Raw genomic sequence first — 18,870 nt, 5'->3', positions numbered from 1 at the left:
CTGGACTGGGCCAGTCAGTTGGAGATCTGCGGGCCTGCCAGCCCTGTGACTGGGCTTGTCTAGACTGGGGCCTCCCTCAATGCCTGAGCCTTTGCCTCTGACTGGCCTGGGCAGAGCTGCTCTGAAGCACACTTACCTGGCTCCCAGGGCTTTATGACAAGGGCTATATACTCTTCTGTTTTTTGGTTAGATAGCACCCTAGCTGCAGGCTGTGCCTTCTGTTGCAGTCAAGAAGAGAACAGAGGGCATTTCCCACTCACCTTCTGGCCCCTGCTGATTGTCCTGTGCTGCAGGTGTTCTCTGTAGCTCCTCGGCCAACACCACCTGGCTCAGCCTGTCTCGGTTCAGCTGCTCCTGGCCTTTGTGAGGAAGTGGGCGATGGCTCATCTAAATTTACCTTCTCTGTTCACTTTCTCTACCTCCTCTTACTGCCGTGGTTTTTAGGCTAGAAATATGGTCTTCATGACCACTGTCTGCCTCCTGCTCCTCAGTAATATAAATTATGACACCATTGGGCAGGGTCTATTTCTGTATTCCTATAATACTGATATTGATTGTGTTTTGATCCAATAGGCCAAACACAAGTGGTCCATTGCCACGAGGGGTTATGAAGGAACACCAGCTTTGCTCTGAAAGTCATGTGGGCATGGAACAAAGCATGAACATCCCTGTTCTGTTATTTTGTTGTGGCTTCCATGTTAAGGTGGCTGCATTTCACCCAGCAGCTAAGGATTCATGTGAAGGCAGATCAGTATAAGAAGTTAGGGAGGTGGGAACTGTAGACTAAGGGCTTCGTGTTCTTGGTGGCCATCAGTGACCCTCCCCTACAGATCCATCTGAAGTAAAACTTCTCTCCTATTGACTTATTTGATTTGTCATCTTGCTGATTACTCTTTTTAGGAGACCTTAGAAGGCAGTGTAGGAATGGGCATTTCTGTAGTTCTCTAATTCTCTTGAGAACCAGTGATTTGTGCTGACAAAATTTGTCTTTCCTGACCATGAATGTCAGTGTCTACTGCTTGGGACAGAAATTTGCGAGGATCCTTCTGTGTTGGTGTGATTACTGCCAACTCCTTTTCCATTGTCATCACTTTCCTAGATCCTGATTGGTCTTGATTTCTCATTGATACAGAGGTAGTCCTTTCTTTCATCATTTCATCATTTTCTTTGCCTCACGTTTGTCAAGTCTATTGCCAGAGACAAGATAATGAGTGGAAAATTTTTCAGGGTTTAACATTTGATTTTGAGGAGAGCTGGGCAAATGGTCATTTGCATGAAATTAGTATTTCGAAGGATGTATTTTTACTACTAAAAGGAAATCTTATTATTTAGCTTCCCACCTTAAAAGTCCTCCAGTGAGGGCTTCAGTACTTGTCAGATGAAGGCCGCATTTCCTAGCCTGGCGCCTCTTGTTCACACCCTCACCTGTTCCTGCTCTCCTTTCTGCCCTCTCACCCTAACCATGCGCATTCATTTGCCATTCATCATGAGTTTTGCTGTTTCATACCTCTGTGCCTTTCCCCAGCCTGCTCACCTGATGAACTTTTCCCTCTCCTTTAAGAGTCTCTCCAAAGGTTATCTCTGGAACACCCTTCCCTAATCCTCTGAGACAGTTAGGGGCTTTGGTCCTACAGCACTCTGTCAGTACCTCTAGCACATACATGTCATACTCTGTCTCTTTACCAGTAGGCCCTCGGTTAATACCAGCCTAATGAGTGAATGATTTCAGACATCACTGCTTGTTTCTTCTTGGCAGATCCCCTAGACCCTTCACTCCCCGTGGAGTTTGTGAGACATGGAGACATCATTCGACTAGAACACAAAGAGTAAGTAAATTTGCTGTTTGGGATAAATGAGTGGTATAGACACCAAAGGTAGGGAACTTTTTTTTTTAACATTTTTTTATTCAGTTATAGTCATTTTACAATGTTGTGTCAAATTTCAGTGTAGAGCACAATTTTTCAGTTATGCATGAATGTACATATATTCATGGTCACATTTTTTTTCTCTGTGAGCTACCACAAGATCTTGTATATATTTCCCTGTGCTGTACAGTATGATCTTGTTTATCTATTCTGCATATGACCAAAGCTTCTTCTTAAATGGCTACCTTCAAAGAAATATAGGAGTCTGTTTCTGAATATGGCAAAGTAGTTCATTTAACTAATGTTCTCACTGAAAAATAACTAAAAGTGCTGGAATAATGTAAAAACACCTTCTTAGAAGCATCAAAGAGCTGACAAGATAGAGAGGAGGTACTGGGTCAAAATCTCAGTGAAAGACAGAATTGAGAGAAATAAGTGGGGCACTGCGACCACTTTTGCCCTTGATCCCACAATCTTGAGTTTTGATCTTTGGTCTTCAGCTACCTGTCGAGAGAAGGAGGTTTAAAATCAAAGCGCTAGGCTCACCCAAAGTGGTAGGTAATATGATCTTTCCCTAAATTTGTAACCCCAAAGACTTAGGGTAAAGTTAAATTTGCCCTATCTACTTATATCCAGAGTATGTTTGGGAGGGTGGGCTGAGGGTGAGGATAGGGGGACACTGAATCTGTTTCCTTGAGAAGTTGTATATTTACTAGTTGATCTTCACATGGATTTGCAACCCAAATTCATTTCACCTGGATGGTCTCAGCATCTTCAAGCCACGAATTTAAATGAACATGACCCTAGCTAGACTGGTAATGTCTCCTAGGTGCCTGGCTAAAAGCAAATGTTAATCTTCTTTTGAGAAAGACATTGCTATCCATTCCTATAGTTTTTCAGTGACAGTGAATAGTACACAGTAAAAAATAACTAAGCACACAAGGAAATAGAGCACCATGTGCAAGAATGAACAGAACAATAGACAACAGAAGCAGCACTATGAAAATTTCATATGAATTGTCAGATATGGATTTTTTTTTAAATCAGGGATTTTATATGTACATATAGGAAAGCTATGAGCAGTGGTTTTATTCTAGTCAGTAGGATTATGGATACTTAAATTTTATTTTATTTTATCAAATAAAGTTTATTTTATTAATAAATCAAAATATAATATTTATTAGTTAAGTTTTATTTTTACAAATTTCCTCTATTTTTTTAATGAACATTGATTACTTATTATGGATAAAAGTAAGGGTTATTACAAACAACACAAAGTAAATAAAATCTAAATTAAGCCTTCCACTTCCCCCACAGATCCCCACTTTATAAAACTGGTAGTGGGAGTAGAAAGAGTAAGTGGGAAGGAGGCAGATTACCTATCTCAGGCACATGTAGATGACAAGTTTTAATTTTCTTTTCCTTAAACCCGCATCCTAAGTCAGGCTAGCTTGCCTCAAAGCCACCAATGCGTGCGTTTGGCCATCCCCTGCCCCCGAGCTGTCGTGGGATGAACAAGAAATGAAGCCCTAGTCTGTCCCTCCTGGTTTGGGCACTTCTCCAGTTCTCTGGATATTTTTTGTGAGTGAATAGGCAAGAAGCTCCTGATATGTTGGATTGAATAGTTTGGATTCTGATTTGTCTTATCCTAAAAGATGACTGTGAATATCCTTGGTAAAAGAACAAACATTGCATATCTCTTTTCTTTGGGATAATAGCCCTTCTCTCTTAATTTCTAGGACTTCTCGGAACTTGCACAGTCACTATCATGAGGCCCCCCTGACCCGGAAGCACTATCAGGTCACTGGCTATGGCATAGTAAGTGAACCACTCGAGTATGAGCAGGATATAGAAAATTGTGGGGCCTGGCTCAGGGCCATGTGGTAGAACACGTCCTCTCCAGAATTCTGGAATGTTCCTAAAGGATTGGAGGCTGCACAGGTCTCTTAACATTTTGGAACTTTTTGGGCAGTCTCGCTGTGGGAAAGGCAGCCTATGAAGTCTATTTGTTTCCATCTCTTGCCTCCCATAATAACCATGCCATTTTTATGTTCTGACACTTAATAAATGTCAAATATGAATACTATTTGGGTCTCTTTTAAAATCATATTGTACTTAGAAGTCGCAGGGCCACAACATGACCCCAGATAAATATACAAGTTTATCCTTCGCCAGATCCCCAATTCTCATTGCTTTAATTTTAAGGATTACTTCCCTGTTCTGCAGAGGGATGTTATCCACATTGCTTTTAGATTTTTACTGCCTTGGGGTGATGCACTTAATAGAGAAAGCTCTGTAAGTCCTTATGGCTTGGGGAGTCATTTGAAAATAAAAACAACTAGTGGAAAACTGGGTTTATGACTCTCTGTTACATATCCTTCCCAGGGCTTTGGTATGTTAGTAAAGATTCTGGGTTCCTTAAATTGGAATTCCTAACCCTCTTTCTATTTGCTCATCTCACATTATACGAGAGCCAAGACTTTGAACTTCATCTTTTCCTGGTGGGCATCTCCCAAGGGGAATTAGACACAACTGTCTTAATTTCCAAAGTACAATATCTAGGCCAGACCTTTCTGACTTAGAAAAGTGAGTGTCCATATGGCCAAGGTAATGGATGCAAATAGCCCAAATCTATTTCCGTTGGCTCACGATGATGTCCTGAGTTTGGTTTAAGGGTGAAAACACCTATTTAGAACTTAAACTCTAGGCCTATGAAGTAAAGAACTGAACTTCAGTTTCCAGGGGTTACACTACTTTTCTTGATAGTAATAGTGAGTGCTGGCAATGGCAGCCACTTGGGATACTTCTATGGCCCTCTTGTTCCCTTTCCCACCTCAGTCATTTAGGCCAGTTTGGTCTTTGACCTTTGTAACATGATGGCACCTGAAAGTGTGGCCATCTCCCTTTTCTGATATGCCTTCTCTAGAGTCATTTTACTTTAGTTGTATTTTTTTTCTTGATTTATGTGGCAGAATGGGACAGGGGACTCAAATGACTTCTGGCGAATTGAGGTTGTAAACAGAAAATTTGAAAACCGAATCAAAGTGCTGAGAAGTCGAATTCGACTCATCCATCTGGTCACAGGTTGTGTTCTGGGCTCCTCGGGAAAGATCCTGCCCAAGTGGTGAGTCTCTGGCTTTTGATTTTCCAGTAGAGGCTTATGCTTTTCCTTTCACACTATAAGGAGTAAGCCAGAAACTTCCATTTCCCAATGGTCAGTGTTCACCTCGTGTTTGCCTTTGTTTTAGTGGTGGGTGGAGGGAGAAAAGGCATCAGGAGTTTTATGGAGCCCAGAGGTCCAGAGTTCCTTTGGTGGTTTCTGTGTTGTGATCAGAAAAACATTTGCATATCTGGCTTGTGATACAACTCTCTGGAGTTGTGTCTTTTTTTAAATGGGAATGTTGTGTGCTAGGCTGTACCTAGGATAGTCATGGAATATGAAAGTGTGAGGCTAAAAAAAGCATGGTCCCTGGGTTGGAGAGAGAGGGATGCCATGGATCTAAGAGCAGTTGACGGAGCTGCTCTCTGGTGGCCTTCAGGTCTTCTGAGAGACATCTGTGACTCCTTTTCGCAGGGGCTGGGAGCAGTTTGAAGTCACCTGCTCTCCATACCTAAAGGGAACTCTCAACTCCATCTGGAATGTAGAGGACCACATCAATCCCAAATGTGAGTGAGGTCATGTCCTGGGCTGGCTCTGAAGGGAAACATTTATAAGTAACTCTTATCTTAGGAAAATAAACCTTTATAGACTCCCCTGCCATTTTATCTTATTATTGCAATTTCCTTCCTTTCTTAAATCTCATCTCGCCATAGAAGTTGTCTAGATAAGTAGCTCCTTTTTCTTCCCATCCACTTAAACGTCCCATCCTCCTTAAACTCCTCTCCCTAAAGTGACCAGTGACCTCACTCAAGGCCAAAGCTGTTGTCTCTTGTCATTCCTCGCCTCTCGCTGGATTTGACTTCTTGCTGCCTGTAATGCAGGTCTATCCTCCTTGCCTCCTTCTGGGCTTTCCTATCCACTCTGGGCTTTACCTGCCCCCTCCCTCAAGGCTTAGAGCAGGCTGGTGCTTTCCCTTTATGCCCCTGTGTTGCGCTCCTCCCCACCCACATCCAGCCAACGCTTTTACAGAAAGTGATGGCTGTAGCTCTTGATCGGATCCCCGGGGTTACACTCCCAGGCTCTGGACTGACATTTCATCATTAGTGTCATGTTCACCTCAGTGAGTTTTTGCATTTATCATCTGTCCTCCTGAACTACTTCCTTCAAGCTTCTGCTCGATTTCTCCTTTCCATGCTTCCCACTTCATTATTTTTACCACCCAATTTAACCAACCAGCTAATTAAGTAACTAATTAAACAACTCCTTATTGACTGTGCTGGGAATCATGTGGGGCCTGGGGAGTGTTTTGGTGAATGAGATAGGCTTGGTCCCTGTCCTCACAGACCTGCCTGGTGGGGAGAGCAGTGTTTGAGGCAGCATCGGCTTGATGGATGATGGTGCCGAGGGCTGTGGGAGCACCGGGGCAGGCTGTCTCATCTGCTGCCACTGCCTCCCTCGGAATCCCTGCTGAGTGGTTCATACAGGCTGAAGGAGGGTTGAGGAGCCTCCCATCTCCTCAGCACTCTCACCTGCCTGTTTGCTTGTCAGGAAGGCTACACTCAGACCCTGGCAGCAGTGTGGATACCACAGACAGCTGTGACGAGAGGGTGTGTGAGAAAGCTTCACTCCTCTGTCATTTCTTTTTCTAGTGCCAAACATCAGCCTGGACGTGCTGCAGCCCAGTTTTCCCGAGATCTTGCTGGAGTCCCACATGCTGATGATCTGGGTACTGTGGCCCCTTCCCATTTGGTGTCTTCTCTATGAGCTCTTGGGCCTCCATAAATGTGGATCACAAATCAGTAACTACGGTATAGACCCACTGCCCTCTTGTGGAGGACTTTGAGAGTCTTTTCACTTACTGGTTTACTTGGTCTTCAAAGGCATTGAGTGATGACGGCGATGATAGTGATTATGGTAACAACGATGAGGAACGCTTGTGCAGCTCTTATGTGCCAGGCACTACTCCAAGCACTGTACATATATTAACTTTTAAAATACTTATTACAGTCCTACAGAGATTACTGTTCCCAGGTGACAGGTAAAGGAGCTGAGGCACAGAGGTTAAGGAACTTGCCCAGGGTCACACAGCTGAATGTAAGAGGTGGATCCAGGCTACCACTACACTCCTCTGCCTCTAACTGATTCTCAGATCTGTTCTAATGGCAGAGCTCCTGCAAATAATACAGCTCTTGTCTGAAAATCATGAGACACTGATTGTTCATTCCATCACATTGAAATTAGGATCAGTTAGGATGAATAGCTAATTTGAGTGTGTTGTTTATGTGCAGCATAAAATCCCGACCATCAGCCCGCTCATGTTTTCAGACAGAAACTAAGTGTTTAAGGGGCATGGTTGGTTCTTTTTTTGGGTATTTAAGACTCACTGTACTCTCTGTCATTAGTAACTGATAGCTAACATCAAAGGTTTAAGAACAACTGAGAGAAGGGATCTTTAAATTGAGAAAACTCTACCCACTAGCCTAAAATTTGCCCATGAATTGGAGAAATTCTGCTGCAGTTTTGATGTTTAGGGGGAGACCTTTGCTGTGGCTTATGGAAAACCAGTGTTCTGCAAGAACGATGTTTAGGAATCCCTGATCTCAAGCCTGGTGCACGCCTCCCTGCAGGGAGGCAGAGAGGTGTAGCAGTTGTTATTTTCCCCCCGGTGAACCACTGTCAACTGGTCCTTCCTGGAAGTGATTACGTAAGCTGTGCTCAGCAAATACAGTTGACTTATTTCAGCAGATTAAGTTTCAGAATTCAAATTTTGTCGTTTCTGCACATTGGGAGGTGATGAGTTGACAATAAGCAATCTTTGGGTCACTTCTTCTCTGACTCTCTGCTTGTAGCTGTCACTCTGGCCTGATGACATAGCTCTTTTGAATATGTGCCTGTCAGTCAAAATATCATTTTATGTCTGGGTAGAATTTGAAGACTAAGTCTAAATAAATAGTCAAATTTCTTCTTTCATTATCTGAGAGGTAGAGTCAAAGAAGAAAAGGGACATGAGGAACCTTTCTTATTCAATTGATATAGAGTCAGGATGGAGAGAGGGATCAAAATAGTCCAGAAACTGTGGGGAACAGTTCTGCTAGCCGAGTAGAGGGCCCAAGGCCTGGGTGGAGAAGGCTGCCCTGCCTGCTGAGGTTAGTGGAGCCAGCCTGCTAGGTGTTAAGCACAGGGGACGGCGTATACATACACCTGCCTGTAATGGTTATGGATTTTTTTCTTTCCATTTCTTGGTTTATTAAAGGAGTGGATTTCTTAAGAGTTTAATGTGTAGGATGCCCTTGGTTTGTTGTAGCTCTGGCTGGAGTCCCCACGTTTGAGACTGAACTGTACTGGCTTGAAGGAATTGATTTTCCTCAGTAGTTGCTCTGGGGTCCAGAGTGATTCATTCTGAGGCCCATCAGATCGCTATAATTGTTCAGGGACTGTACAGTTGGCCCCTTTGGATCTGACACCCAACCCTGGCACTTTTGACCCTAGAAGAGCAACCCAGCCCCCATAGGAAGGCCTGCCAATGATTTCCAATCCCTTGAGGAGCTGGGTTAGAAAGACACTGGGTGGTGGTTCACTGAAACAGACCTGGATCTTTCTTGGGCTAGACCAGTGGTTCTCAATAGTGGGTAGGATATATTTGGCAATATCTGGAGATGTTTTGGCTGGCATAATGGAGGGTTAGGGGTGCTTCTGGCATCTAGTGAGTAGAAGCCAGGGATGCTAAACATTCTACACTGTGCAGGACAGCCCCCACCAAAGACTTCTCCAGCCCAAAATGTCAACAGTGCCTGGGTGGAGAAACCCGGACCTAACTCCTAGCACCTTGCTTCCCTCCTCAGGAAATGGCCTTCTCAGTTTGTCCTGATGACAAGCCTGATGCCAGTCCCAGGGGTTAACATCCAGAATCCTGAGCCTTTTCCTTCTTGTTTTAGCAAAGACCTGATTTTGCCATGTAGACAGGTTGTTGGCTATTACTGACTACTGGATCAAAGGGACTGAGGCTGGGTCCTGCAGGCCAGAGTGTGCATTTTCTGCCAGAATGATATCACTCCTGGGGGTAAAATGTATTCTTGAAGGGCAAAAAGCAAAACAATGTACAAAGCACAGGTATTCTTATAGTATGTAAACATTAATACAGCATAGCTGTGGTAGTAAAATGTCATGGAGGGACTTACTGTGGTGATTGTTTTGCAGTATATATGAATATTAAGTCATATTGTATACCTGAAACTAGTATAATGTTGTATGTCAATTATACAGCAATAAAAAAAACTTTCAAATGTCATGGAGGGTGTTTAGGGAAAAATGTCTGAAAAAGCTGGGTGAGGGCAGACAATAATGAAAAAAAAGCTGAGAAAACACTAGGCTTAAGTTACTTATTCAAAGTCCAGGAACTTAACAAAGTTTCTGGGTTTGTGTTTGAAATTGGTCTTTCAAGGGAAGAAGTAAGTCAGCCTGATTTCATATGCTCCTTCTCATCTTCTTGACACCTTATACTGGGCCTGGAAGATGGATATATATTTTGCACCCATGGGAAACAAGTCTCTTTTCCTCTTTCTCTCATGCAGAGAGGGTCTGAGCGGACTTGTCTCTGCTGGGAAGTGGAGGCTTGCTTGTCGGGAGAAGTAAGGCAGTTGTAAGCCAGTGGGCGATGACTGAGAATGAGCACCTGGTCCTCCCAGTAGGGGAGGGAGTGTGGAGAGGAGAGGGCTCCTCTTGACACCTGGCCATATATCAAAGAAGCCCATCCCTCAACGTTCCCATCAGCCTTCTGGATCTCTGTCTTGACTAGCTTTTCTTTGCCACTCTCCTGCAGGGAAACAGTGGCCTCAAACCCAAGGACAATGAGTTCACATCCAAACCCTGGCACTGGCCTATCAACTATCAGGTAGGGCCAGGCGAGGGCTCCTCCCAGGGAATGGAGCCAAGAAAGAGACCATTGAGACTTGGTGGAGGTGGGGTGTGCTGGGGTGGCAGGACGAGGCCTTGCCTGGCGTGGGGTGGCCAGCAATGGCCTCTGTTTTCTGCTCTGATTCGGACCCAGCCTTCCCACAGAGCCCGCTCTGAGCTTCCTATCCAGGTTCCCTGTCTGGGAGAGGTGGCCAGTCTCCCTCCCCCTGGAACTTGTGCAGCTGGGAGGAGCTGAGCTCTGGGGCAGCAGTGTGTCCTGTGCTCCGCAGGGCTTGCACTTCTCGGGGATCAGTGACACGGACTTCCGGGTGTATCTGCTCGGCAACCCGGTGAGCATCCTGCACACCCTACTTGGGGCCCTCGGCTGTGCCCGTGGAGAGCTGCTGCTTTCTCTCACCCTCCTGCTCCTGTTTCCCTGCAGGTGGTTTGGTGGCTGAATCTGCTGAGCATTGGCCTCTACCTCCTCTCAGGGAGCATCGTCGCTGTGGCTGTGCAGAGAGGGGCACGTCTGCCTGCCGAGGTTGAAGGTCAGGTCCCTGGGCTCTCCTGCTTCTAACCTAGCGGCCGGCAGGCTGCCTGCACTCGGGCTGAGGGACCATCCTTCGCCTTTCCCTCTCCCCCTCCCTTCTCTTTTTAGAGCTCATGGCCACCAAACGCCCAGTGCTGTGTTAAATACTACATTCTCCCAACAATGCTATAAAGTAGAGTTTATTACCCATATTTTATGGAGCAGGAAACCAAGGCACAAAGAGGTTAAGAAACTTGCTCCACAATATATACTGTAAGGGATAAAGCTGAGGTTCTCATCGAAGCAGTCTGTTCAGAACCTTCACTTTTAACCTCTATGCTCTGTGCAGAGCTGCCCATCTTTTCTCTTCTGTCCCCTCATTCCATGGCCTTGACCTCTAGTCAGGGAGAGAGGAGCCCCAAGGCATGGTCTGTGGGTTCCCATCCTAGTGCTGCTCCTGGTAACTTCAGCTGCCAGGCCGTGGACCACAGCATCTGAGACATTCACATAGGCAGGCTCCTTCTGCTTCTGCCACTCCACGTCTGAGCAGGCCCAGACCACCTCCTCCCACCTCCATCCTCATCTCTGTGCTCACCTCCGACCTGTCTGCTGCTGCAAAGATCTATGTGGCAGCGAAGATGCAGGAGATGGAGATGGAGGCCGGGCTGCCTCCTGCTGGTGTTTGGCCCCCTGCTGTGGGTGCGGAAGCCTCACTGGGCCAGAGAGCAAGCAGCTGCTCCTCTCTTCTGCCAGCTGCTGCAGAGTTGTTCAGTTTGGTCCGAATAAGGGAAGGAAGACTCAGTAATGTGCTGTGGCTTATTCAAGTCACATAGCAAGGAAGGGGCAGAGCTGGACTGGACCAGGTTCTCTGCGCCCTCTCCGTCGGCTGACTAGGGCTGTGCTCCTTGGGGCCTAGGTCTGTCCTGGGTCCTGCTGCGAGGAGGCGGGCAGCTGCTGTTTGGCTGGATGCTCCATTACTTCCCGTTCTTCCTGATGGGCCGGATCCTCTACTTCCACCACTACTTCCCCGCCATGCTCTTCTCCAGCATGCTGACAGGTCAGCGCTGCCCACCTGGATCTGGGTGACAGGGGCGTGGGAGGGGAAGGAGGACGAGGCTGCCATGGAGCAGCCCACTGAGGGGGGAACCCTTTGCTCCCCTGACCTGGGTGGCTCCGTCTGCTGCCTCAGAAGGCATCCTCTAACAGACTGGTACAAGGCTTCTCTTCCTTCTTCTAGGCATTCTGTGGGACACTCTCCTGCGGCTCTGTGCCTGGAGCCTGGCCTGCTTTCCCCTGGCCGGGGGCATACATGCGGTGGGAATCCTCAGCCTGCTCCTGGGAATTGCCTACAGGTGAGCGTCCCCCACCTCTTCCCTTGCTGCCCACCTCAACCTTGATGCCTCAGTCCCAGAGGTATTTAGAACGCCCTGGGGTGCTTTTGAAGCACCCTGATGCCTGCCTGCATCTCCAGAGGCTCTGATTCAGCTGGGTCTAGTCTGTGTCCCATCATGCATTGTTTTCAAAGCTCCCCAGGTGACCCCAGTGTGCAGCCAGATGAGAGAAACATTGCTGACTCTCTGCATTCTTCCCTCTTGCCAGGGCTCCCAGCTTTTAGACCACTCTGGCCTAGGTGGGAGGGTGCCCCCTTTTAGTCATGTGGCTCCCAACCGGAACAGCTCTTGTTGGGGTGAGGGAGCAGGTGGTACAGAGGCGCAGGGGGTGTGGTGTGGCTCAGAATAACTGGAAGGAGGTGGTTTTGGCAAGCCGCCCTGCCTTTCTCCACCTTACAAGTCTCACAGATCCGCTGTTGACAGTCACTGGTCTTAGGGGACCAGGGGGCAACATAAAAGCCTGAACAGGGAATGGGGGCCTGTGACCTGAGAGCACTGCCACATTTGAACAAATACTCTGGGCCAAACTGTCCATGACCAGGACCTGGACTGCTGTCCCCTGGGCCTCTTGGGAAGAGCTCTTCCTTTCATTGTCATTAAGTCAGCCTCTGCCGAGCTCGCGGGGTTCAGTGTACTCAGGCAGCAAACTCATGCAGACATGGTGACAGGAGGGGTGGGTCTTGTAGGTGGAGAAGGTCCGGTGAGCTCCAGCAGGAGAAGCTGAATTTCAGAGATCTGCAGGCCCTGTACCTCGCTGAGGCACTGGGATGCCAACTGCTTCCCCCTGGATTCTCTCCCTCAGCTTCTACCTCTTCCACCCTCTGGCTTATGGGATGGTTGGTCCCCTAGCCCAGGACCCCCGAAGTCCGATGGCAGGACTAAGGTGGCTGGAATCATGGGACTTTTGAGGCCATTGCAAGGACACCAGCCTGAGTCCAGGAACTTCCTGGGGACAGCCAGCTGCGGAGCCAGTCCCTGGACCTTCCCAACTGTGGAGGAAGCTGCCCGAGGAACCTGCGGAATTCTGCTGCCTGCCAGGACCAAGCCCTGGGAGCATCTTGGGATTAACCCAGCGCTGAAGAGAGCTCTGCTCTGTCTGCAGAAGTTCCACCGCTGGACGTGGCTCAGCAACAGGCGATGACATCTCTCAGGCCCTTTTCCCCGAGTGTGCAGTGTACGGAAGGATGAGTGTGCAAGGGGGTGGGTGTGAGTGTGTGAGAGAGCGTGCGTGTGAGGGTATGTTTGTCCGTATACCTGTGGAATATAGATCGTGACTGTGGACAGCTAAGTGTCATAAACTCTAAGAAATTGTCCAGGGCTACAGTAATATTTTCTGGTATTTTTTTCAAACTGGATTTGGTTTGTAATGTTCATCAAAAATTCCCAGACCTCCAAGAACGCTGAAAGCACTGGCCCCACTTTGGGATATCACCAAGGGCAGAGCAGATGGGATCGTCAACACCGTGCTGCCCTCCTTCCCACAAATAAACAAATGCAGCTGAGCTCCCCTGAGCTAGAGGGCCGGCCTCCCAACTCTTCCCCGAGTGGCTGCTGCGGGGAAGTCTCCTCCGTGGCAGCAGGTGGCTGGACGTCCTGCCCGAAATGTGCGCAGAGGACTGGGCCCCAGGGCCAGGCAGATGAGAATCACAGCCCTGTTGGCCCTCCTCAGCCCTCGGTTCCTCGCCGTATGGGAGTGTGACACCCTGAGGCTGGTGGGAGGATTGGTGCCCTGTCCTTGGCTGCTGTGTGTTTCTGGCCCTGTGTGCCAGAGGCGATTTCTGGCTGCCCACCCTTTGCCCTCTGCTTCCAGCCTGGCTGTGGGAGCGGGACAGATGCATTCTCCCAGCTTCGGGGAGAGCCTCTGGGACCCCTTTCCTAGCAGTGGAGGTGGATGTGCGGCAGAGCAGGGATCTGTGTGGTGCTGGGCTCTGGTGTCCCAGTGGGGTGTTGGGATGTGGGCTGCTCTAGCCTGCCTGGGCTGGTGTTCTTGTCACTTACCAAATGTTCCCCAGTTTTGCTTCTCTAGTCCTCCCCTGCTGACACCCCCCTTTCACTCCATTCCCTTTCCTTTCTCTGTCACTATTTTACGAATCTCTTTTCCCTCAAGACCCAGAGCACCTAGAGATGCATCAAGCCTTCTACCCTCTACCACTTTGAAGCCCAAGCAAGAAGCTCAGAGCTGTTCCTTTCACTTCCTCCCCAAATGAAGGGGATAAAGAAAATCCTCAGGTCAGAACTGAACTAACCCAAGGCCAGTCCTTCAGCTGCCTCCATTCTCCTGGTGCATGACAAAGTATTACTTTGTCTCAGAGGACTGTGATACCTCAAGGTTTAATGATGAATCTCTGCCACACTCCATCTTCCCTCCTCTGTAGCCCCCACCAACTCTGACAGGGTCAGAGCTCTTCAGAGCATCTTTGCTAGGCGGTTGCCACGGAGACTGGAAATTGGTCCCAAGGACAGGCTGTGCTACCTACTGGGTGATGGGGAGGGAAGCTTCTGGCCACGTTCAGACCAACCATCATTAATGTTAATAGAGGAAATGCAGCAACGTCAAAAGCAAGGCAGGTTTGTTAATTAGATCTGGGGCCTGATGACCTCCCTTTCCCAGGGCTGCAGCCCTTTTGACTTCCCCCAGCAGGAAGCACTGCCGGGTGCTGAGTCTGGGCTGCTTGCTTAATTGCATTTCTGGAAGGGAAGGAGAACCTCCGCTCACTGCCTGCCCTCCTCCACCCCCCACAACCCCTTCCTACCCTTCCCCACCACAGGCCGAGTCAGTTTCTTCTGAGCTGGGTGGGGGCAGCCATCTAGGTGGGCTCTCCTGGAGGTGGGATGTTGGAACCTGTGCTTGGCTCTCAGCAAAGAACAGTGACCCACAATGACAAGCTGGAGGTGGCTGATGTTCCCTTGTGCCTTCTTATTTCCTAATGAGAACTTGTTGGAAGGGAGATGCTCAGAAGGAGCCAGAGGGGCAGCCGCTCTGAGTGAGGATGAAAGGAAGGAGAAAGCTCAGCCAGCTTCCTGCCCATCCCTCCCTCCTCACTGGCCACACCAGGGACAAAAGTTTCCTCTGTCTCTTCCACTGCTTCCCCAAGATGGGAGAAGAGCTGTGTGCCCACTCCCTCCTCTTCCTCCTTGCCCAGACTGGCAGACACTTCTCTGGGGACAAGGCCACATGGGTTGATGCAGCTCCAAGTACTCAGGTTCTGCTGTTGGATGATTCTGGGGAGGGGGCTGTCAAGCGGTGTCCAGCCCACTGGACAGAGTGTGACACGCCCTGCAAACTTGCTGGTGGAGAGTGAAGAGATTTGTTAGTCATTCCAACCTCCAGCCAGCTTCTTGAACCACATTTTATATATTAAAAAAAGTTTCCACGGATAATCAGAGGCCATTTACTTTTGTAATAAATAGCTCTTGTTTTGAATGCCATGTTGTTCTTGAACTTAATTGGATTTGACTTGCTCCCTGGCTCTCAGAAAGAGGAGAAGAATGTTTTGAGTGCAAGGACTGTTCCAGTGTGCTGGAGTCTGAAGCCATTCTAATTCCAGCAGAGGCCTGGGACTGGGCAGGTGAGCCTGACCACCCCAGGGGATGTTTGGGCCCTCTCGTGTATAAGGTTACTTACTTGAGTAATTTTGGTGGTTGTTTTGATTTATTTAAACTTATTCCAAAATAAGTATGAAGCTGGACCTTATTTTTTCTCTTTTAACCTGCCTGCACAAATATAGAAAGGAATGAGAGAGAGAGAATAGTTGTCTACTTCTGAGACAGCTCAGTGGCCCGGCATTGTAGCAACATCCATTCTGTTTACCAGAGGCCCTCATCTTGACAGGGGTCTTCTGGTATCTGGAGTCATGTTAAGGGTCGGAAGGGGTAAGAGCTGACTTGTGTTGGACAAGAGCTGAGGGAGAAGAGGAATCCACTGTGTTGTGAAACTGGGGGTCCTGGGCTGTCTGACTGCCCCTTCCCCTTAGGACCAAGAGTAGCTGGAGGCGGGGTGGGGAATGGGGGTGGGAGGTGTGTGAGGGGGTCCCTGCAGATCTTCAGGAGATGGAAAATGCTGACAATAGGCAGGCTAGAAAAGGACCAAATACTTCTTGTCTGGCACAGCTTAGGTTACCAAGTCCCCATGCACCTGTGACACTTTATCCTCATAAAGGCCAGTGAGGTCAATGCTGTTTTGTCCCCATTCTACCCATGAGAGATTAAATTACTTGCCTAAGGCGCCACGATTAGTGAACAGTGGAGCCAGGACTAGGTGCCAAGTTGGGCTTTTTCTGCTCCCTAGCCTAGTCCTGGGACGAGAAGCATCTGCCCAGGTCAACCTGGACCCCCTGGGAGAAGGCCTGGACTCAGCCCAGGGTGTCTAGATGGGCCTGTTGCTTTGTACATTCTGCCTAACGCACTGACAGCTTATCTAGGGCCTGGTGTTTTCTGCACACAGACCAGTGGTTTTCTGGGAGGAAAAAAAGTCCTGATTTGTAGCATTTGCCAATTTCCATGGAGCAGATACTCCACTGTGGCCTAATTCAGGCTACCAGCCTGTTGTCATTGAATGAGAAGCTCGGAAGATGCGCACAGTCAGCTCTCACAAGCCATCTAAGAGCTGGCTGCAACATGCCTTTGACACAGACCCAGTGCCTTGACTTGGTCTGAACTATGGACACAGCTCTTGGTCACAATCCATTAAAGTGAGGGAGGCAGTGGAGTGTGGAGATCCAGAGGAAGGGCCAGAGTCAGTCCTGAGGTCAAATCCTGGCCCTATTACTTATTAACTGTGTGACCTTGGCCAGTTCCTTAACCTCGTTGCCTCCATTTCCTCAGCAGTAAAACGAGGGCTTAATATATAGGAACTGCTTCACAGTTACTGTGAGAATGAAAAAAGTTAATGATGTAAAGTCCCTCGCACCGCATCTGGACGTGAAGCTCAATACATGCTGGCTCTTCACTGTTGGCCGGAAATTGGCCTCAATGACAGCGCTGGCTCTGGAACAATACTCAAACCCTCCCCTCTACTGGAACCTCCTGCCCAAGTCGCAGGCAGAGGTGGGGAGGGGAGCTCCTGTGACTTTTCCCTGGTCCCTCAAATATGGATTCAGACCTTCCGTCTCCTGGATGGAATAAACGACCACCCTGACCACTTGTGCCCAGCCAGATTCTCAGGCCTTTTCTCAAGGGGGGCGGAGATGAGAGCGCACTTAGCCCTCCCCACCTACCTCCTCCCGGCTCTAGAAGGGCAGAGTGAGTGCTGACTCCACCACTTACTAGCTAAGGCCATCAGGTCCCATTAACTTATTAGATCCCAGATCCTGTCCAAAGGAGAAAGGAGGCAAGAGAGGTCCCGAGGGGAGGCTGTTGTGAGGAAGTGCAAACTGGGTGGAGTGGAAAGCCTGATGGGTCAGGCGGCCTACACAGAGCACTGGGCATCCGGACACTGAAGGTAAATGTCGCTGGAGACATACGTGGCCTTCGCCTGTGACTGGCTCAGCTGGCTGCAGGGCAGAACGCCGACCTGGAAGCCTAGTCCCCGAGCACCCGGGCCTTCTCCCTTCAGCCCCAGTCCCCTTTGCGCTCTCATTTGGGGATCTCCTGGACTCCTTAGGACACAAGCCAGGCTGCCTTACAGCCTTGCTCTCCTGCTCCAGCCCAGAGGCTCCTGAGATGGGGGTGGGGGTGGATAGGGTGTGCTCCAAACTTCCAGGTCCCTGGAAGAGGGAAGGCTGCCAGATGACTTCGCTGGGCTTGGCGGAGGGCAGGAAAGAAGAGTACTGCTGAGGCCCTCAGCCCTGATTTGGGGCCAGAAGTTCTAGAAGGCAAGGATTCAACACTGCGTGCCTAGCAAAGGGTTGGGCACAGAGCCTCAACCTGTTCATGACCCATGGCCCTGGCACATCCACCTTGTATCCATGGACCAAAGGAGGTGAGCTGAGAGGCTCCTGGAGACCTTGCTACCCAACTCCTTACTGTACAGCTGAGGAAACTGAAAAAGAGAGGTGGGCAGACTGAGAAGAGGTAGACTTGGAGACTTGAAATAAAAGATAAATGAGGGTTTTGACTTCCAAAACCTGGGCCACTGGAACTGGGCAGCAACCTGAAGAACTTTCATGCTTGAAAGAGAAAGGTTTAGGTCTAATTGACAGGTAACCAACTCCATACCCTGAATGGCAAACATGAGATTCTGTTACTGAACTTCAATTTAATGAATAAATAGTACTTCCATTTAAACTTTTACAAGAGTTTATTAAAAATCATCGCATGGTAGAATGTTCTAGCTTAACCCCCTTAATGTGCAGGTAGTGGCATGCTCACAGCTGCTGCATCCCAGACCCCACCCTGGCCAAGCAAAGCTGGGGTTAGAACTAGAGCTGACAGATTTCTAAAGAGAAAGTCTCAAGAAAACCCTGGCCTGGCTGGAGATGGCTGTGGTCTTGGCCCCGTCCCTAAAACTGAGTGCCCTGGTGGCCCCCACACGTCCCGGAGTGCCCCAGTCAGACCCAGAGCCTACGGCAGACCTCCCCCTGCCCCAACCTTCCCCATCCTCAGCCTTGTCACACAGGTAGGCGCCCTGGCATCCTCTGGTCCGACCTCAGGGCAGAAGGAAGAAGACCCTGTGCCAAGGGGTCAGATGACTCTAGGCGGCGTTTGAGTGGGGCTCGTGGGCAGGTGGCGCAGGCAGAGCCTACCCAAGGGGGTAAAAATTGAACTTGGAGCCCTAACTAGTAAGCGGTAAAACTGTCACCAGTTTCCAGATGAGAAACTGAGGTCCGAGAGGCTATTAAGCTCTGTTAAGGCTGTTAAGCTCTGTTAAGCTCTGTTAAGGGTCTGTTAAGCTCTGAAGCCCAGTCGTTTTCCTATGCCACCAGGTCATCCCTGACCAGAGCCTGTTGCTGGGAGATGCGCATCTTGATGGACGGGAGGCGGGCGGGGGCCGCCGATGCTTTAAAACGCCCCAGCCCGGGCGGGGCGGGGCGCTCTCGGAGCAGCGGGGCGCAGGGCTCAGTGGGGAGGAGCGGGGTCCCCAGAAGCACCAGCAGGGCCAGCACGGCTAGGGTGCCTCCACCTGGGCGGGTAAGGAGGGGTGGCTAGACTCCG

At 49.1% G+C, this 18,870-nt stretch overlaps 1 protein-coding gene across 2 annotated transcripts in view; it reads left to right on the top strand.

Moving 5' to 3' along the window:
• The window catches only part of POMT2 (protein O-mannosyltransferase 2), a 39,265-nt gene extending 26,169 nt beyond the window's left edge, over positions 1-13,096 (top strand). For both annotated transcript variants that reach the window (XM_006206107.4, XM_072963484.1), the window contains exons 11-21: positions 1,757-1,826; positions 3,605-3,683; positions 4,838-4,989; positions 5,440-5,531; positions 6,615-6,691; positions 9,785-9,856; positions 10,149-10,208; positions 10,301-10,406; positions 11,304-11,444; positions 11,625-11,739; positions 12,581-13,096. In XM_006206107.4, the coding sequence (XP_006206169.2) occupies positions 1,757-1,826; positions 3,605-3,683; positions 4,838-4,989; positions 5,440-5,531; positions 6,615-6,691; positions 9,785-9,856; positions 10,149-10,208; positions 10,301-10,406; positions 11,304-11,444; positions 11,625-11,739; positions 12,581-12,686 (1,070 nt within the window). In that variant the 3' untranslated portion in view covers positions 12,687-13,096. The remainder of the gene's footprint in view (positions 1-1,756; positions 1,827-3,604; positions 3,684-4,837; positions 4,990-5,439; positions 5,532-6,614; positions 6,692-9,784; positions 9,857-10,148; positions 10,209-10,300; positions 10,407-11,303; positions 11,445-11,624; positions 11,740-12,580) is intronic.
• Positions 13,097-18,870: the final 5,774 nt, after the last annotated feature.

This window comes from Vicugna pacos, chromosome 6, assembly GCF_048564905.1.
Source record: "Vicugna pacos chromosome 6, VicPac4, whole genome shotgun sequence".
NCBI classification, from domain to species: Eukaryota; Metazoa; Chordata; class Mammalia; order Artiodactyla; family Camelidae; genus Vicugna; species Vicugna pacos.
Note: the sequence above shows the minus strand (reverse complement) of the source record. Positions and strands in the feature narration are given on the sequence as shown.